At 39.3% G+C, this 20,131-nt stretch overlaps 1 protein-coding gene across 3 annotated transcripts; it reads right to left on the reverse strand.

Moving 5' to 3' along the window:
• Positions 1-1,532: 1,532 nt before the first annotated feature.
• Positions 1,533-18,937, reverse strand: LOC123968995 (riboflavin transporter 2-like). Of its 3 annotated transcripts, none has more exons than XM_046046062.1 (5): positions 18,833-18,937; positions 4,333-5,423; positions 3,931-4,054; positions 2,126-2,306; positions 1,533-1,983 (listed from the first exon to the last, which is right to left on the reverse strand). In XM_046046062.1, the coding sequence occupies exons 2-5, from the start codon at positions 5,367-5,369 to the stop codon at positions 1,943-1,945; spliced, it is 1,383 nt and encodes a 460-aa protein (XP_045902018.1). In that variant the 5' UTR covers positions 5,370-5,423; positions 18,833-18,937; the 3' UTR covers positions 1,533-1,942. The 3 variants fall into 3 exon arrangements, with proteins under 3 accessions (XP_045902018.1, XP_045902017.1, XP_045902019.1); XM_046046061.1 differs by lacking the exon at positions 18,833-18,937 and adding an exon at positions 6,630-6,785; XM_046046063.1 differs by lacking the exon at positions 18,833-18,937 and adding an exon at positions 6,630-6,785 and having other exon boundaries at positions 1,533-2,306.
• Between the last annotated feature and the right edge of the window lie 1,194 nt (positions 18,938-20,131).

A 20,131-nucleotide genomic window follows, 5' to 3' on the forward strand; every position in this document is an offset into this window, starting at 1 on the left:
GTATGAGACACCAGGAGATAATGGCCCCAGATGTTCTCTGAGGAACCACTGGGATCTGAGTCAGACTCTGACTGAACCATGAGTTCCTCATTCCTATTTGTCCCATGAACTGAATGAATGATAAATACATACACACATAATTTAGTATGAGAAGGAAATGATGCAGACATGACTCTGGTGACCTGGGCAAACAACCCAGAGACATACATTACTACTCCACCTAAAATGAGGCTGAAAGATTTTCGGGGGGAAAAACCTACATGAGGACAGAGAGGTTTCTGTTTATGCTCAGTTTTTCATCCAAATTGGGTAACGCTTTGTATAATTCAAAGGACATCCAAGATCCATTTTTATTTAACCACTGATATCTGAATAATTTCTTATTGACCCATTTAGAAAATGTGACTTTTATCATCTGCAGCATTACTTGTATATTGAAGATTGAGTGCAGCTAAGATGTGCAGTAGCATCAGTTCCTCCTGAGGAGCTTTTAATCAGACAGTGACATCTAGTGTTGCTTTGACAGGTGAACTACTTTTTCAATGGCATGTAACTTAAAGACAGTGTGCATAGATGTAAACCAAATAATTCACAGTGTGCAAAGCAATAGCAAAATACCAATGTTTTGTGATAAATAATTATGTATTGGTTGTGTAAAGCTATACATTTTTCTCAATGGCAAACCAGAGGAAAATATTGCCTTTCAGATATTATGAAGGAAAACGGTTGTAGAAGAAGAAGAAGAAAAAGGATTTCAATATTGTTATTATTATTAGTACATACACAGTCTGAAATACACACATTCACATGCTTTTGGGAGTTCAGGGTCATGCTCAAGGCCACCTTCGGCAGTGCCCAGGAGGCGAACTGGCACCTCGTCAGCTACCAGTCCACATTCCGCTCGAACCAGCAACCCTCCGGTTACCAACAATAACCATAACTATGCTATTTACTGTGTCATCTTTTAATTTTTCTTTACAATTGCACATTGCATGTCAACCTATGAAGTACCTTGGGATCACCTAATGTCAGCACATGTCTAAAGTTCTGAGTTCAAATTAGTTAATCTGGCAATCTCATATCTCATACATACACATATTGTATATTGTATGGACAGATTATTGATTGAATTTTTTCTTTCTTTGCACAGTTACAATCAGCTGTTACAGTGTAAAATGATTCAAACATACTAGTTATAAACTCCAATATGCAGTGAGAGATCAAGTCCAATGTGCTCCCTTTTGGCACATACAGCCACGGCCATTATTTTTGGTGTCATGTGACCAATATATTAGCAGTTATTATTGTGGCTCACATAACATGTCTATGTATCTAGAAAAACTGACTGTTAATGTGTAGATAATTCTATGATATGCCTATAACTTGCATAGCATCAAGAGGGGTGGGTCAGACTGTGTGCGTGGATGAATGGTGTGTTTTCCTGGCACCCTCTATCCTTGGGCATAAAGCCTTCTGCCCCTGCCAGGTTAGGTTAAGGGGAAAGTTTAAGGAAATTTGTAGTACAATGCACATATTTAAACATGTGTTTTATTTGGTATTTAGTGGTTTCTTCACTCAAGTAACACATACAATGCAAGTTATCACATTAAACAACCATGTGCACAGAAAAAAAGCACAAATCATTCAGTTAACAACCATGTACACCAATAAAAGCACAAATCTACCAGTGGCTCAAAGAAGGGCATTTTTTAAATCCTAAAAAACCATAGGTTGTTATAAAAGCAACATCAATCAATTATGCTTAATTTTATGTTCAAGTAAACTGGCCTTGACCAATAATTGAGAAGTAGGTGTAATATTCTCAGCAACAAAATGCCCCAACACAGTAATAATAGGTGTCATGTCAGCCTTTTGTAGAGCTCACTCCATAAGTCAATAGAATATAAAATATTATTCTTCCATCTTCCATCATCCAACAACTTCAGGGAGTGATACTATTGTAGATAAACACTGACCTCACCTCTGTAGGAATACATAAAACACAACACAGCAATGACTTCAGTGCTACTGAAATAAGAGACAATTATATTTCAGTTTTGTACAGCAGTGTATCACTTAAACATATTTATTCACTACATTGGGCACTTGGTGTTGCAAGCATCACCTGACTTGAAAAGTCTATATATGCTGACCAATGGGAACATGGACACAGCACCAACCATGGAGCCCAATTGCACTACTGCTCCGCACCACACAAGGGCACTGTGGCCCTCATCCCTCAGAATCACCCCAATGATGACCTTCACATAGGACAGGGACAGGACAAACAGGATCCAGGTCAGCACCTGTAACACAGAAGAGGTGAATATTATGCATTATGATCTGACACCCAGTCCCTGTTGTACAGATATTAGTGAAATTTGCAAAGTGTCCTAGTTTGACCTCAACATGTTAGCTATGTCCAAATACTACAATAATACACTCAAACATTTACATAAAGACAATATCCAGAATTCTAGTTTTGGGACACTGTAATGAAGTGATCAACAAAGTAAAATGAAAAACAACAATAGCCATAAGCCTTTCCTAAAAGACATGCTAACTGAGATCGTGCTCACATGCAATTCGTATTTTTTTTTTTCAATTGTATTTTAAAGCTGCCTTGTCTGCACTATAAGCCCTTATTTTGAAAGAGTGTGTGTCATTCCATTGACTTTTAACAGCACATACATAGCACAGCATGATTTTTCTTCAAGTTTCATTATGCTGGCAAAACACACATTGCTTGCTGATACGGTGTATCTGCCAGTGTAATGCGACCCTGTACAAGAGCACCTGCTAATATACACGTGAATGAACACTTCTGTGATGGTGAAAGCATTCCTCAGGGAAAATAAATGTGTTCATAAAGATGACACAAACATGGTTTGACAGTATTGTCACAATCAAGTCAGACAGCATTGGATTGATCTTAGTACCTGCTAATCACACTTCACTCCCAAATCATAAAACATCTGAACATACTGTACAAGTGATTATGAAGGACGGGTTGTACTTTAATTTTTCTATAAGGTGTGACGTGAGCCCCAATGACAAGGCGGAACATGAGATCCAAAATGAAAGTCTATTAAGTAATACAGTTAGCAGTCTAAATACTAGAACACAGTAGAGTGCAGATCTCCGCTAGGTGTGTCTGGGGGCATGTGGTTGCTGAACAGGTAGTGGCAGGCTGAGTGTTCAGAGTGTACACATTTTAGTAGTTCAATGAAGGGGAGAAAAAAAATTTTGTAAAGTACAGACTAGTATAGTGTAACTTTTTAATAAAGTGTTGTTGTATAGTATGTTGCTCTATAGTGTACTGGTATTGTAACTGAACCTCCTTGGTTCGCCTAAATGTATATACTTAAGGAAACAGTAAATGGTCTTATTTATTTAGAAGCTTTTGTTATTTATTAAGACAATTTTGTTACACAAAATAAAACACCTCCCTACCCCCTTCTCCCCTCCCAAACACTCAACACTCACCCAGTTGTCCCTTCATGCTCCCTTACAGTCAAGATGGCGGAGAAGATAACAAAAACTGGGATTTATGCTACCTTCAAATGTGTCATGTTTATCATGTTCATGAGAAGAGTCCATATAAACTCTGGGCATAATGAGTTTTTCGACGTGCAATGTTAGACAGCCAATCACCAGCAATATTTGATCTTGGTACAAACATGCTGCATGCTTATTGACTTGCTGATGATGCGATTTAGGTATCAAACTTTGGTACCCAATGACAAAGCATTTATCCATACTCGTTAGTATGAAAGCATTTCGTCGGTGCCATATAAGTTTGAAGTTCGGTACCCAGCCCTAGTAGTATGTGAGATTAGCTGTGGACAGATAGACCCACACACACGCACACCTTACCAAACGCATGAGCCCCTCCAGGCTGTCCCAATTCATTAGAATAAAGAATCTTACTATGACTGTAGTTCCAGAGGCACTGTGGACCAGCAGGGGGCAGGGACTAAGAGCAGCCATGGCCATAATGTAGGCTCCAAATCCAGTCCCGATCATGGTCAAGAAACCCATTAAGATGAGAGATCTGGCAACACAAAACCAATGCACATGGTAAAACTGAGCATTATCTGTTACACTGAACCACTTTGCTTCATCAAACAAACGGATATGATAATTTGAATTAATTCAGCACATATATCATTTAAGCTATGACCTCTACAAACTCTAGTGACCTGTAGGAGTTGCAATTATGACTGGAATTTTATATCATTGGAAGAGACAGAAAAAATCTTAAACATTTTAATACTTTAAATAAAAGATCATTTCAAGTAATTATATGGTTCCAAACATAAACATTCTTACCTAATGGGCATGAACATGGCAATAAAGCAGGCCACTGGGTTAGCAACAGCTGCCATGGTGGCAGCTAGATGGTAGGCCTTGTTCCCATAAGGCAGACAGGAGTAGGACTGGACCGAGGGCAGCACTGCGTTGGTCAGAGCATTGACCCAAGCCAGTACAATAAAGATGAACAACACCTCAAGACTGCTATACGTCCCCAACCCAAAAGAGCTCCTGGGTTCCCTCCTAATGGTTTCACCAGGGCCGATCATAGGCTTCTGCTCTGGTGTCTGGGCGTGCAGAGACAGACCTTGTTCTCTCTTCCCAGGGACCAGATCACCATTGAAGTACAGGTCGTTCTTTCTCTCCCGAGCCACAGAAGGGTGATGGTTAAGTAGGATGAAGGCTATCATGCACACAACCATCATGACACTGAGGAACATGAAGAAGACCTGGGCAGAGAATTTAGCTGGCTGGTAAATGGCTTGTAGCTCTCCACTGCCTTCCCTAGTGGCATTATCAGCTGTTATGGTGCCTGCATCAGTCAAAGTTGCATTCTGACAATGGACTACACCAACACCTTGAATCAGAGCCACCAGTGCAGGCACCAGACCACTGAGGCCTTCCCCTGCAAAGTACGTGGTGAGATACTTTGGACGTAGCCGCATCATGAAAGGCAGAAAAGTAACAGAGGAGGTGCAGTCCACCACAGAGAGCAGGAAGCTTAACACCAGCAGGGGTACACTGTGCATAGAGCTCCCTATTGCCACTGTGTGTCTCCAGAAGAAAGCCAGCAGGAATGTAGCAATGACCCCCAAACCTACAATGCAGTAGATGACCGGCCGCTCATCTAGCACCCCTGGGCGGAAGTGGTGCATCAGAGTGATGAAGAGAGGACCAATGTTGGCCATCTGGATGAGGACTGTGAGGTAGGATGGCAGATACCAGCCCTCTGGGATCTCGGGTACAATCAGGGGAAGCTCCACCCACATTCCGTTGATTGCCACCCAGGAGCCCATACCGAACAGGCATGCCAACACATGAGTGAGCAGCGACATGATGGAGTGATGATGATGGAATGAGGTAAATCAGTAAATGTAGATGCACGCAATCTGAAAAACAGACACAACATAGGACAGTTTTATGAGTAGGATGCGAAGCATTTTGATTTTTTTTACTTGAAGTTTCAATCTGATATTTTATTTAAAATTGCCTTTCACTTTCATCCAACTTTATGATGGTGTTTTTTGCTAATAAAATAGTTGTCTGGTTTGAAGCGGAAGATATTAGCATCATTTAACTTTTTAGTTTTAGTGTTTAATAGTGAATAATTTGCCCCCAAGGCCTGTAAAGTAAGTAAGAACACACCACATGCTGCTGTAGTGAGGCTGTACTTACATACTTACTGATAGTGGCACCTTTAGCTAAATGCTAACTGCAGGATGCTAACATGCTCACAATGACAATGGTAAAATGCTGGTGTTTACTGTATAGAATAGTATATAGTTTATAGTTTAGCATGTTAGCATACTAACATTAAGCCTGTCAGCACTAAAGTACCGCTGAGGCTGAATCAAAGTGTCTTGTGGATGATATCAAAAAATACTGTTAATAAGCATGGGATAATAAGCATGGGATAGCTGAATATCACATATTTGTTATTGAGTACAAAAGCATGGGCCCATGCGGCTTGAATTGACCTTCCCAATCTCACTTTACTCTGCCTCTTATTCAATCCCTCTCCCATGTGCTATTTGGCAAGGGATGCCTGACCTTTCACATACTGACACACTGCTCCGGCAAAAAGCATTATGTGGTTGTGACATAAACAGACACATTAAATAGGGATGCTTTTGAAGCTGTGCGATAAAACTGTTAATAATAATAGTTATAAAGCTGTCATTGTGAAGGACTTAATTAAAACATAAACACATAGTAAACTTTACACTGACTGTTTTCTTCTATACCAACACATTAGCATATTACAACTCGTTGATCTGTTACTGAAACTAAAAAGGTTTTCTGATGGTTTCTTAACTGGACAGCATCACATATATGTTTAAATATATATATATATAAATAATATAATCAGGAACAATAAAGTATTGCCAACTATGCTAGGTCAACATCATAAAACTTCCTGTTCCTGCTTTCAAAGGTAAAATCTAAAACTCATCCTTAGATCAACTGGGTCAACTTTTCATCCTTTCACACTGTAAGTGAAGCAAAAGGATGAGCCAGGTTCTAGGATAACCAGGAAATCCTATAATCCACATACATACACCACAGTTCTAAAAGGTGTCAGAATATCACCTTACCTCATTCAAAACAAAACCAGGAAGAGACTCCACTATCATTCCTCTTTCTTATAAAATCGTCACTGTGAGTGTGTGTGTATGTGCATTCCCTTCTCCTTTTCTCCTCCATGGACCCAGCATTAACACTCTATTTCCGTGTCTGTGTTGCACTTCACAGGGGAGGGACTGCACAGGCGCACATGTCCTGCACTACCATGACACTTTCATCATCCCTCTATTGGAGGGTGGTTTAAAAAATCAGACAGTCACGTGCTCTCTGTGTGCCTGGGAGCTCAGCAATAGGTGGAAATGAGAGTGAAGGGCGGTCTCAGTGAGAAGAGCTCCTCCTTTTCCTTTTTGTTCTCCCCCAACCAGCATACGACCTTGTGGCATGCCCTCCTTTAAACACACAGGCAGCAGTGTGAGAGAGAAGAGTGAACCAGCCTTTGGTTCCAGGTTCAGAAAAGTTTGTACTACATACTGCAAAAACCACACTGACTATACTTCTATTATGGAACTTCCAAAGTGTCAGAACTGAATGAAAGAATAAATAAATAAATGGGGAAATATAAGCAAGAATGAATGAATGAATGAAAGAATAAATAAATAAATGAGAAAATATATGCAAGAAAGAATGAATGAATAAAAGAATAAATAAATAAATGGGGAAATATATGCAAGAAAGAATGAATGAATTAAAGAATAAATATATGGGAAATAAATGCAAGAATGAATGAAAGAATAAATAAATAAATGTGGAAATATAAGAAAGAATGAATGAATGAATAAAAAAATAAATGAATGGGAAATATATGCAAGAATGAATAAATAAATAAATGGAAAATATATGCAAGAAAGAATGAATAAAAGAATAAATAAATAAATGTGGAAATATAAGAAAGAATGAATGAACAAAAGAATAAATAAATGGGAAATATATGCAAGAATGAATGAAAGAATAAATAAATAAATGGGGAAATATATGCAAGAAATAATGAATGAATAAAAGAATAAATAAATAAATGGAAAATATATGCAAGAAAGAATGAATAAAAGAATAAATAAATAAATGTGGAAATATAAGAAAGAATGAATGAACAAAAGAATAAATAAATGGGAAATATATGCAAGAATGAATGAAAGAATAAATAAATAAATGGGGAAATATATGCAAGAAATAATGAATGAATAAAAGAATAAATAAATAAATGGAAAATATATGCAAGAAAGAATGAATAAAAGAATAAATAAATAAATGTGGAAATATAAGAAAGAATGAATGAACAAAAGAATAAATAAATGGGAAATATATGCAAGAATGAATGAAAGAATAAATAAATAAATGGGGAAATATATGCAAGAAATAATGAATGAATAAAAGAATAAATAAATAAATGGAAAATATATGCAAGAAAGAATGAATAAAAGAATAAATAAATAAATGTGGAAATATAAGAAAGAATGAATGAACAAAAGAATAAATAAATGGGAAATATATGCAAGAATGAATGAAAGAATAAATAAATAAATGGGGAAATATATGCAAGAAATAATGAATGAATAAAAGAATAAATAAATAAATGGAAAATATATGCAAGAAAGAATGAATAAAAGAATAAATAAATAAATGTGGAAATATAAGAAAGAATGAATGAACAAAAGAATAAATAAATGGGAAATATATGCAAGAATGAATGAAAGAATAAATAAATAAATGGGGAAATATATGCAAGAAATAATGAATGAATAAAAGAATAAATAAATAAATGTGGAAATATAAGAAAGAAAAAATAAATTAATTAAAGAATGAATACATTTGCTTTTGCTATTTCCTTACGAAACCTATTGTCATTGCCATTCCCTAAAGAGACTTGTCATTGCTTTTCCTTTGCAAACCCAACCTGTCAATCAATGTGTTTTGGCCCGCCCACTAAGTCAAGTAGCCGATGACTGATACCTTTGTATTACCTGTGTATTATGATGATTGACTGTATAAAAAATTGACACAGTGTCCATGAAATCACCCATTGATTTCTGAACAGCTGTTTTGAAGGAGCTGAGGTTCCTGATTTCTGAAACCATGCAACTATGGCTCCCAAGCTAATATGCTACTCTGCGTTGCTAGCATGGACGTAGCTAATCGGCTAAACCCCCCAGAGGCAAGTCGACATTGGTGGTTGGTAGCCGGTGGCCGTATCATTACTAGCTTGACGTTACACTGGAGGTAGTTGAATATTTTCAACTCAAGCGAGAAATTTGCATGACGCTGTGTTGCTATAGCCTATCAAGGTTGAGATTGTCCGTACATCACCAACAGCCTCAGAGCGTTGTGTGGAGAGGGCCAGGCAGAGTGGGCGATTGAAAATCTGCAGGCCAGCTGAGCGCTGCTAAACCTCCAGCTTCGGAAAATAAACACCCGTGGTCGGACTGGACTTTGCTTGCAACTACGCCGTTTGCTTGAGGGAGGAGCTCAGAATAAACTGCTTTTATGAAATTAGCTTTTTACTTTAGTTTTTAGGATTACATCGTTGATTTATGTTAACTCGAGCTTACTTAGCGTCATTTGGCACTACTTCATATTTATATGAAAACCGGACAAAACTGGACATTGCTGGGAGAAAAGAAAGCAAGGAGGTTGAACAACCTGGTGAGTTCAGAAAACATGTGTATGTAACTTTATTCCAGCTGTTGTTGTACTTTACTGTGACCAAGTTAGCATAGCATAGCCTTGATCGATCCAAACTCCATTCAGAAAACAAACATTCAGAATCACAATCAGAATCAGAAGGAGTTTTATTGCCAAGTAGTGTTTTACACATACGAGGAATTTGCTGTGGTGATAAGGTGCTACACGTAGACAAACATACAGTCAACATAAACAAATGTGGAAATATATAAATATGGAATTGAAGAACAACGTTGCAGATATATACATGTGCATTATTCTGGGTCTGTGCCGTGCAGAAGTAACGTAACGGAAGAGAATATTGTGTACATATAAATATATAAACTGACAACATAAAAATATACAACAAAGATCAACAATCAACAACAAATATGTGCGACATACCAGGTCTGAGCCCGACACAAGATGAAACAGTATTTACATGTGCAGAGACATTTGTATTGTTTGCAAGGGGGGAGTGTCAGTGGGGGACCCGGGCCTTGTTAATGAGGCTAGTTGCAGACGGGAAGAAACTGTTTTTGTGGCGAGAGGTTTTGGTCCTGATGGACCGCAGCCTCCTGCCAGAGGGGAGAGTCTGAAACAGTTTGTGTCCGGGGTGGGAGGAATCAGCTGCAATCTTTCCTGCTCGCCTCAGAGTCCTCGAGGAGTACCGGTCCAGAAGAGAAGGAAGATTGCAGCTAATCACCTTCTCTACAGAGCGAATGATGCGCTGCAGCCTGCCCTTGTCCCTGGCAATGTCAGCAGCGTACCAGATGGTGATGGAGGAGGTGAGGATGGACTCAATGATGGCGGTGTAGAAGTGCACCATCGTTGTCTTTGGCAGGCTGAACTTCTTCAGCTGCCGCAGGAAGTATATCCTCTGCTGGGCCTTCTTGGTGAGGGAGGTGAGGTTCAGCTCCCACTTGAGGTCCCGGGAGATGATGGTGCCCAGGAAGCGGAAGGAGTCCACAGTGGTGACTGAGGAGTCACACAGGATGATGGGGGAGGGTGCGGTCTGTGCTCTTTCTGAAGTCCACGACCATCTCCACTGTCTTCTGAGCGTTGAGCTCCAGACTGTTCTAGCTGCACCAGGTCACCAGATGGTCAATCTCCCACCTGTAGGCGGACTCGTCGATGAGCCCAATGAGGGTGGTGTCGTCCGCAAACTTCAGGAGCTTGACAGACTGGTGACTGGAGGTGCAGCTGTTGGTGTACAGGGAGAAGAGAAGGGAGGAAAGAACGCAGCGTTGAGGGGAACCGGTACTGATGGTCCTGGAGTCAGAGACATGTTTTCGCAGCTTCACGTGCTGCTTCCTGTCCGTCAGGAAGTCTGTGATCCACCTGCAGGTGGAGTCAGGCACGCTCAGCTGGGAGAGCTTATCCTGCAGCAGGGCCGGAATGATGGTGTTAAAAGCAAAGCTGAAATCCACAAACAGGATCCTGGTGTAGGTTCCTGGGAAGTCCAGGTGCTGGAGGATGTAGTGAAGGGCCATGTTTACTGCATCATCTACAGATCTGCTGGCTCTGTAGGTGAACTGCAGGGGGTCCAGGAATGGGTCTGTGATGGATTTTAGGTGGGACAACACAAGGCGTTCAAAGGACTTCATAACCACAGAGGTCAGGGCGACGGGTCTGTAGTCGTTTAGTCCAGTGGTCCTTGATTTCTTGGGGACAGGGATGATGGTGGAGGCTTTGAAGCAGGCTGGCACCTCAAAATACAAAATGGGTAAAACAATTATTGACAAAGCACATGAACAAGCAGTTTCCTCCCAAATGCCATAAACCTACTGTACTCTGAGATCACTTCAGCATGATAACCTCTATAGCATGTAACAGTTACGGTAGCATGCATGATCTCTGTGGTATGTCGCCTGTCTAACTGAATCTCTCGGAGCTCGTCTGGTTTGCAGTTACAGCAGATTTACTCCACAGTTGGATTTAGGACAAAGGACAGTAATGTAGAATCGTCATCGCATGTGGACAAAAATTGCATGATCTGTCTAGTGGCAAATCCAAAGTACAACCCAGTGACACAACAACACATTGATCATATAATAGATTTAAATTCACTATTTGATAAATAAGTAAACTAAATAAATGAAACAACACAATTTGTCCCTCTTAAATTGTGAGAACAGAACAACATGCATGAAAATGTGTTCATACAGTTTTCCTTCACTGTTACCTTTTTATATGTATTTTTCCATTTTATGCTAACAATTATACATACCTGCATTTATGACAAAGGACAATAGTGTAGAATCGTCAACTTGTGGACAAACAGCAGTAACAATCTGTCTGGAAAAATGGCATCATGTTAAAGTTAGCAAGCTACCCTGGAGAGAACACAAAATTAATAGTTAACTTTATTTAAAAATGGCTAATTTAATCTAACATTCAACAAAATAAAGCTAGCTCGACCCTTATGTGCTTTTCAAATTAGTTATCATTGTTTAGTCCATGGATATTCACAACCACACTGTAACAACACATGGCGGCCTGCGAAAACTGCATTCTGGACTACTCACGTCTGGAAGAAAATATCCACCGGCTGAAGAATGAGATCCGGGAAAAGGATTGATGGCTTCTTGTCGGTCGCATTGGCCCAGCTCAAGTACATCTCACATATTCAAAGCTCTTCTGCTCTGTCATCGCCCTCCCAGCTCTTGCAGGCCGTGATTTCCAACTCTGCCTCCACCCTTCCATGGCTATCATCGAACGGTACTGGAGCCAGTGGATAACGTAGAGCTGAGCGCCATCTCTTCAGCAGCGCTTGGAGAAAAGCAGGCCCTAATGGGTGCCAGACCCAAGGCCACAGCTTTTACCAGCACCCCCCACAGGGTGATCCCTCTGTCCCAGCCTTCATGGGCCGAAGTAGTGCACGGCGGCAGGAGCTGCCCGGAGCTTGCAATATCAAAACCTCACCTAGAGCTGTCAAACCGCTACGCCACTCTGTCTGACGAGGCTCCGGTCCATCCATTGGAAGCTTCAGTAGATCAGCTGCCACCGGAGGTGGAGGAAAGACCCTTTAAACAGCCTAACCTTGCTACAGCTGTAGATGTAACGGGGAAATTCTGCCGTCCTAGTCTAGCAAAAGGTAACGACCAACCACTTGTTCCAGTTAAGTCCACTTCCAAGTCCTCTTCTCACCGCAGGCTGTTAAAGGAGGCTGTGTCCAGAAGGAGCACTGGAGGCTTCACAAAGTCGGACACCGCCCCCTCGTTGCGCAGGTCCTCGGTCGCATCATTTCACCCACAGTTAGCGAAGGTTGCGCACACGTTGGTCCCTGAGCTCGCTTCCACTAGTCCTGGCAGGGTCCAGTCTACATCCCCCCAGCCACTTTTCCCTCCCTTAACACTTATCATTGGTGATTCCATAACAAGAAATGTGCGTTTCTTTAATGCGGTCACACTCTGTTTTCCCGGTGCTAAGGTTTTTGACATCTTAAAAGAGCTCCGGGTTTTACTGCCATCGCTCCCATCCTCTATCAAAAGAGCAATAGTCAACGTGGGAGCAAGCTCGTAAGCAGTCTGAGTTGACCAAATTAGATTTTAACCTTTGTTTTAACTACTTAAAGCAGTGCAGGAAGTCCGTGTTCAGGGGTGGAAATTAACTTTTTGGCTCACCTGCCAATGGGACTGGTAGATGAAAAAATCCACTGGCCAAACATATTTATACCGGCCAAAATAATAACTTGCCTTTTTATGTCACATAAACATTTGTTTCAGTACTTTTAACGGAGATAAGGTATTCTGTCGATTACAAACTTAAAGACGACACCGGATTGTAATTTGAAGCAAAATAAATATATTGCTATAAAATGTACTTAAGACATAACAGTAAATTGTTTTATAAACTTACAAGAGGCTTATTAATCATTCAACTTAAATCTCATCACTGCTCACGCTTAATCATGCTTTATCATTCAACTTAAACCTCCTCCATTAATTTTATTTTATGCTCTGCTTCAGTCTCATCATTCATTTGTCACGTAACAGCTCGGCTACAGGGCTGTGGTAAGCAGGCAGCACAGGAAGCAGAATTGATTAGTTCACGACTCATAGCAACTGTGGGTCTCTAGGTTTGAGTCGTTCATTTGTCACGTCAACATTTCAGTCCCATTTCCCAAAAGGACCTCACTGATCTGGTGGCCGGTATGAAATCCTCCTCAAGCCCTGTAGATATTTTACCCACTGCCTTGCTCAAAAATGTGATTGGGACTGTTGTTTCATGTTTTGTCTCTATCATTAACAGTTCCCTCAGCTCCGGTTTTGTTCCACTTTATTTCAAACATGCAATAATTCAACCTCTTCTAAAAAAAAAAACAAAAAAAACAATCTGGATCCATCCCTGTCCAAAAATTACAGGCCTATTTCCAAGCTACCATTCATCTCAAAAATACTAGAGAAAGTTGTTGCCACTGACACTCTCACTACCCACAATATATTTGACAAGTTCCAATCTGGTTTCCATCAAAATTATTCCACAGAACCTTCTTAGGATCTCAAATGACATAGTGATGTCTTCTGATGCGGGGAAGTGCTCTGTTTCGGTACTGCTCGATCTTAGTGCAGCATTCGATACGATCGACCACAGCACAGCATCCTGATTGATAGGCTTAGGAAGTGGGTGGGTATCTCTGGGAGTGCTTTGGACTAGTTTTCCTCCTACCTCTCAGAAGAGGAGCTTCTCTGTGTCACTGGAAACTCACATGTCCAAAACTGCTGCTCTATCCCGATTTTATTTATATTGTACATGCTCCCCTTAGGCAACATTATTAGTAATTTCAAGGGCATTTCTTATCACTGTTACGCTGTTGACATCCAGCTGTATGTCTCTTTTGGGTCAGATGAATATGACAAACTGACCACACTATGTAACTGCCTCACTGCCATTAAAAGCTGGATGGCTAAAAACTTCTAGAATACAAAATGCCTTAATTTTGATTATTTATGCGCCTGTTAACATACACAAATACAATGATTATATTGATTGATGCCTTTATAATGTTTGATGCTTATATATGACTGTCTGACTCCTCCACTGTTTTATTGTTGCTTTTGTTATTATTATTTATTTTTGTAAAGCACTTTGTGACTTGCTCTGCGAAGGACTGGCGACCTGTCCAGGGTGTACCACCGCCTTTCGCCTGATGTCAGCTTGCATTGGCTCCAGCCCCCCTTGACACTACGCGGGATACGCTGATGGATGGATGGATGGACTTTTTGACTTGCTCTGTGAAAGGTGCTATATTAAATACATTTTACTTACTTACTTACTTACTTACTTACTCATACTCCTGTGACCTCTGTCCTCTTCCTTTTAAAATACTGTAGGATGCTCGTCTCTGTGTGAACATTTTGACAACTTTCAAATTGTTTATGGACACGTAGTATTGACACATGCACACCTCAGGACGCATGTTTTTAAGGTCAAGGATGGTCACAGAAAGAGGCAAAAAAGTGGCCCAGGAGTTTGTCCCTGGTTAGCCCACTCTCCAGACAAAGCATTTGTTGGGGTCCTGGGTCTTTGGAGACCTTTATTCCTGCACTCTTGAGAATTTTACTTCAAAACTAGAAACACCTCTTTAACTCTTCTAAAGTACAGAAATCAACTCATATGAACCCTTGAATACAATAAATAAATAAATAAGCCATATCGTTATCAATCTTTGTGCTGTGCTGGCTTTGACTGTTCTGTTATTGCCCTCATCTCTGCTGTCTGTGTCATGTTCACCATGGCAGCGTTAGTATTGGTACCACTGGCCAGTAGTGGGTAGAGTAGCTACTAAAAACCTTTACTCAAGGAAAAGTACAATTACTCCCATAAAAAGTAAAAGGAACAAAATGACAAACCTACTCAAGTAAAAGTAAAATATATTTAATAATATAATTAATCTGCTGTTAATCTGGTTAGAAACAGCTGCTGTGCAACAGGTTATTTCTAGGGAATGCAATTTGCTTTGCTGGTTGATTATCTGTAATTTAGCTATTTCTGTTTAATACAATTATTTTCCTTTTTAAATCACCATAAATATATTGACAAGATCACTTTAAAATATCACGCTTGCTGCCCAGCCACTATTTGTAGTAGCACAGTATTATTATTCCTAAAGCATCTATGAACATAATGTTCACAACGCAAACAATAATTGTAGTAGTAACACGGGAGCAGCTCCTTGTTGAAGCAGGGTAAGCCTTCATACAGAGGAAGCTGTGCGCCATGCATAAAGCGTCAACCAATATTTTCTCTCTCTCTGTGCATCTCAGAAATTTTTGTTTGCTGAATAAATAACAGCTGGTAGCTGCTGAGTCAAAGCCAAGATTAGTTTCACCGGCAACATTTGTTTATGGACTCACTGTTGGACATGGCTATAATGTCCATCTTTTCATCAACAGGATACTTTTAATATATGAGAATCCATCCAGGGATCGTCTGACTTAGATGTTACAATGTGTAGTCTGCATTTGCTCTGCAGAGAGTAAATACACTTTAAATGCGCTGTTAATGGAAAGTGAAAGTATTTCACTTGCCGTTGTAACACCAAAATTGTGAAAGAGCGATGCAGGCTGCTTTCCAGCAAGCCATCAGTGCCATGGTGTGCGCTGACTGGATTTCAGTTGTATTAGTAGAACAATAAAGCCTTAAACTGAAAAGGTATTTGCCTGATTTTGTACATGTTTGCATCCGCCCAGCTCTGTGCTGTGACAAGCGCCGACGCCGGGGCTGATCTGCGTAACTGTGCGCACACAGCCTGAATGACAGCTCATTTCGTTAATGAAGCCTAATGCAGATTACAGAATGGTTAAGATATGAAGGTATGAATGGAAAATGTAGCGATCAGACTCTTGAGCTCAAATTCATCCTCAGCACTGCTCCACTGAATAGTATAGTTTATTTCTTTTTACCATTTTTGTAATTGCTTTTACATGTTTTATTGTCTTCCTCTTACCAGAAGGGAGTTACAAACTCAATTTCACTATATAACCTGTTACACTGTGACAAAATAAATCTACCTACCTAACATTACCTAACAGTTACCTAAATGCGGCGCACCATCAACTCTGATTACCATCCATCCATCGTCAACCGCTTACCCTGCGTACAGGGTTGCGGGGCTCTCTGATTACTTTTGTTTTATCACATTAAATGCAAACACTCTTAATACGTTTTGATTCCTGTACAGGACTCTTCAAAAACTGCGTGAACCATGTATTAAGTTACACTATTGTTTTTTGAGCATCGTTAGCACAGCTTGTCTCGCTTAACGCTGGCTAATTAGCTAGTTAAATGGCTAAGCTAACGACCTAATGTACCGATACCTGCTAATTATTGCTAACAACACATTAATAAAATGCTTGGATTTCACTTACCAACTGGAGCACATGCTTCTTGGAAGGTCTGTTAGTACAATCAATCGCATAGTAAGACATCATCCGTCCGGTATTTGCATGAAAAATCTCCATAAGGCACAACAAGGTAATGATGCCAAGTTCCGTGACTGCAATTAGCAGAGTGAGGCTGCCTTGAAACGAACACTTCTATGAGTGAATAGTTGGACGTAGTGGGCGGGCCAAAACACATTGATTGACAGGTTGGGTTTGCAAAGGAAAAGCAATGACAAATCTCTTAAGGGAATGGCAATGACAATAAGTCTCTTAAGGGAATGACAATGACAATATGTTTCGTAAGGAAAAAGCAAAAGCAAATGTATGTATTTATTCTTTTATTCATTCATTCTTTCTTGCATATATTTCCCCATTTATTTATTTATTCTTTCATGCCTTCATTCTTTCTTGCATATATTTCCCCATTTATTTATTTATTCTTTCATTCAATTCTGACACTTTGGAAGTTCCATATTCTATTCCCCCCTTTTATCATGAAGCCTAATGTTACTCTTGCGGTTTATCAGTGAAGTGTATAAATGACACTGCAGACTGGAGTCCCCGTTAATTGTGACAGACAGACGCTTGTCTCCTCTATGAAACCAAATCAGTATCCTCACTACACTGCATTATTTTAAACTACAATCAACTGGTCGTGGGTGACATCTCTCTCTCGTCCAGGCGCTGTCTCTCCCTCTTACTCTGGTCTTCCATCTGGCTCTGCTTTAGCTCTCATGCATTAACTGTGTAACTTCGGTGGCTGCTTTAATATATGGTGTTGTTCAAGTTTGCTGTCTGCTGAGGTGTAAAAACCTTCTCAAATAATTTTTTAATAACTATTAGATATGAGTTATCTTGGTCATTAATGCAGAAACATGAATATCATGCACAATTTAGTGTGATGTTATTATATAGACGTACCTTCTGTCAGCCTCCTTGTAGGGGAGACTGCCCTTACAAAAAAACACTATAGTATTACTATAGCAAAACAATAAATGATAATATTAATAGTGATATCAGTATTGCTATAGTAATTCTATGTTTTTTGGAACATATTATAGAAAATTACTATAGTAATACTATTAAGTTGGCTATGGTAATCCTGTAGTAAAGTTATAGTTATACTATAGTGTTTATATAGTATCACTATAGTGTTTATTTAGTATTACTATGGTTTTTCAGGAAATTACATAGTAAATACTGTATTGTTTACATAGTATTACTATAGTGTTTTCTATATGTTTTCTTTTCTCTGACGCACTATAGAAAGTTACTATAGTAACTCTATACATTTACTATAACATCATTATAGTAATACTGTAGGAATGTTCGATAGTGTGTTCCAAAAACAACTACAGAAATTTACTTTACTAATACTATAGTAAAATACTATAGTAATACCACAAATATCTACTACTAGTACTATTGAAATATTATAGGGCTACTATAGCTAATAAAATAGAAAAAATGAAATGAAACATTCTATAGAACATTACAAACATATTATAGGACACTATACAATTCTTGTAGTATACTATAGTAATGCTATGATTCATTTTAGTAAGGGTGGGGTTGGTTGCCAGACTTTTCACTTTATGCTGTTCTCTGGCATCATGTTAGAATATTCTAACAAGCAAAAAATGAAAGATATAGTTATAAATAATTATGTTTATGTACACAAATGTTTTCTAAAATTAGGTGATTTGTGATTAAAGTCAGGTTGTGCATTTGTGCACAGTTATTTTCTGGTCCTTTAAAGGTCTTAGAAGCAAAATTTTAACCACGAAAATGTTTGCTTTGTTGAGCAAAAATGTAGAGATTTGTGTATGGTAGAATGTTATATACAAGTGGCATCAAAAATACATATTGCACAGTGCATTTTTTACAGAGATAAATGCTGATACAATACAAATCCCATAGAGTTGGCTTAGATGAGGATGGTTGCTAAGAACAAGTTAAACAGTGCGGTAGAAAGCCTGCCAGAACTTACTTTGGTTGTTAAAAATAAATTGTTTTGTGTTTCCAAAACTTTAAGACCATTTTCCATGTGAAAAATTTGCTCATTTTAAAATTACACAACTTAACACAAAACACCATAAACTCTCTGAACTCCTTGCAGCATTTCAAATGACCTCTATTCATCATTCTAAATTAGACCAAATACCACCTACCTGCTTGTGGGAATGGAAGCGCAAAGTCAGTTCTGGTGAGGTTACACAAGTGCAACGGAAAGTGTGCTGGAGGTTACTCTGTTCAGACGCATACCAGCAGAGTGGCCTTCTGATGTTTCTGCACATTGAGTTGAATGTTTTGTACTTTACAACTCTGGATCTCTGAATCTGTGTCATGTGATGAAAGAGGGCTGAGCCAGGGGTCCACTTTAGGAACCAAAGTCCTCAGCAGCAGAGGTGGGTGAAGGAAGGGAATGAGGTCAGAGGGAGGAAAGAAAGGACGGAGGATGGATGGAGGAAAGGGAGCTTGTTGGCAAGAAAGTAAAGAAAAAGTAACACTGAACTGAATCTGATGCATCTACTATAACAACATGAAGGTTCTCCCTGTTGTTGGAGAGAGAAGCTTAGCCAACCAGAAGATGACTTTGGACAGCTTTTTGTGCTTCCTGAGGGGGTGTTTGGTCAGGGTATGTCTGGCTTTGTTCAGCACAAATTCCAGCCCAAATGAATGACCCCTGTTGAGCACTAACCTCATGGTATTTGGTGCCCTTGCACCCACCTCTGCACTGACTGGTACTTCATGTTCCCTTCCCAGATAACAACAACATTTCTTTTCAGGCTCGTGACAGTTAAACAAATTACTTTTGAAACAGTAAATAAAAGTGATTTGAGCTTTCTTGGATGTGGGATTAAGGGACTGTTGCGTTACTAACACATCTAAACTGTGGGCTGTCTGCTGCTGCCAAATGGCAATTAAATCTCTCTTCTATCCCCAAAAATATTTTGTGTTCAACATAACTAATTCATACAAACAATAATTATTGCTTTCATTCTGTTTTGTAGTTTTCAAATTGGCGTTTGTAATGATATAAGTTACAGTGTACACCACGTTTAGCAAAGTTATCAGTTTTATATGACATCACGTGTCATTGTGTGAGATCAGTCACTCGAGTGGTCTACATTGAGAGTTGCGACTGTAACAGCAGGCCGTTTCATTGTGCAATTTGTGAGAGAGTGCTGTATTTTCCCAAAAGTTCATGAATATACTTGTGAACGTATGAAATAATAGAATTAAGGGCATTCAGTTTAATTATAATGTACAAAGAGGTGAACCTCAATAAATGAGTGGAAATATGCTTCCTTACAGGTAGGTAGAATTTTTAGCATGGTTTATTCCCTGAAGGTACACTAATGTTAACTTCCGTCTTTCAAAATATTGCTCAAACTCCTATTCACTTCAATTGAAGCCAATATGATTGATGAATTGAGTTTTCCTTTTTCTGTATCCTGCTGAAGAAT

Source organism: Micropterus dolomieu, linkage group LG03, assembly GCF_021292245.1.
Source record: "Micropterus dolomieu isolate WLL.071019.BEF.003 ecotype Adirondacks linkage group LG03, ASM2129224v1, whole genome shotgun sequence".
Classification (NCBI taxonomy): domain Eukaryota; kingdom Metazoa; phylum Chordata; class Actinopteri; order Centrarchiformes; family Centrarchidae; genus Micropterus; species Micropterus dolomieu.

Bases quoted from the DNA above. Each gene is read 5' to 3' on its own strand.
- LOC123968995 (XM_046046062.1), bottom strand. From the start codon at position 5,369: ATGTCGCTGCTCACTCATGTGTTGGCATGCCTGTTCGGTATGGGCTCC. The intron at 4,055-4,332 runs GTAAGAATGTTT...TTGTGTTGCCAG, and splicing joins GCCATGTTCATGCCCATTAG to ATCTCTCATCTTAATGGGTT. The intron at 2,307-3,930 runs GTAAGATTCTTT...TCTGTGTTACAG, and splicing joins CCTCTGGAACTACAGTCATA to GTGCTGACCTGGATCCTGTT.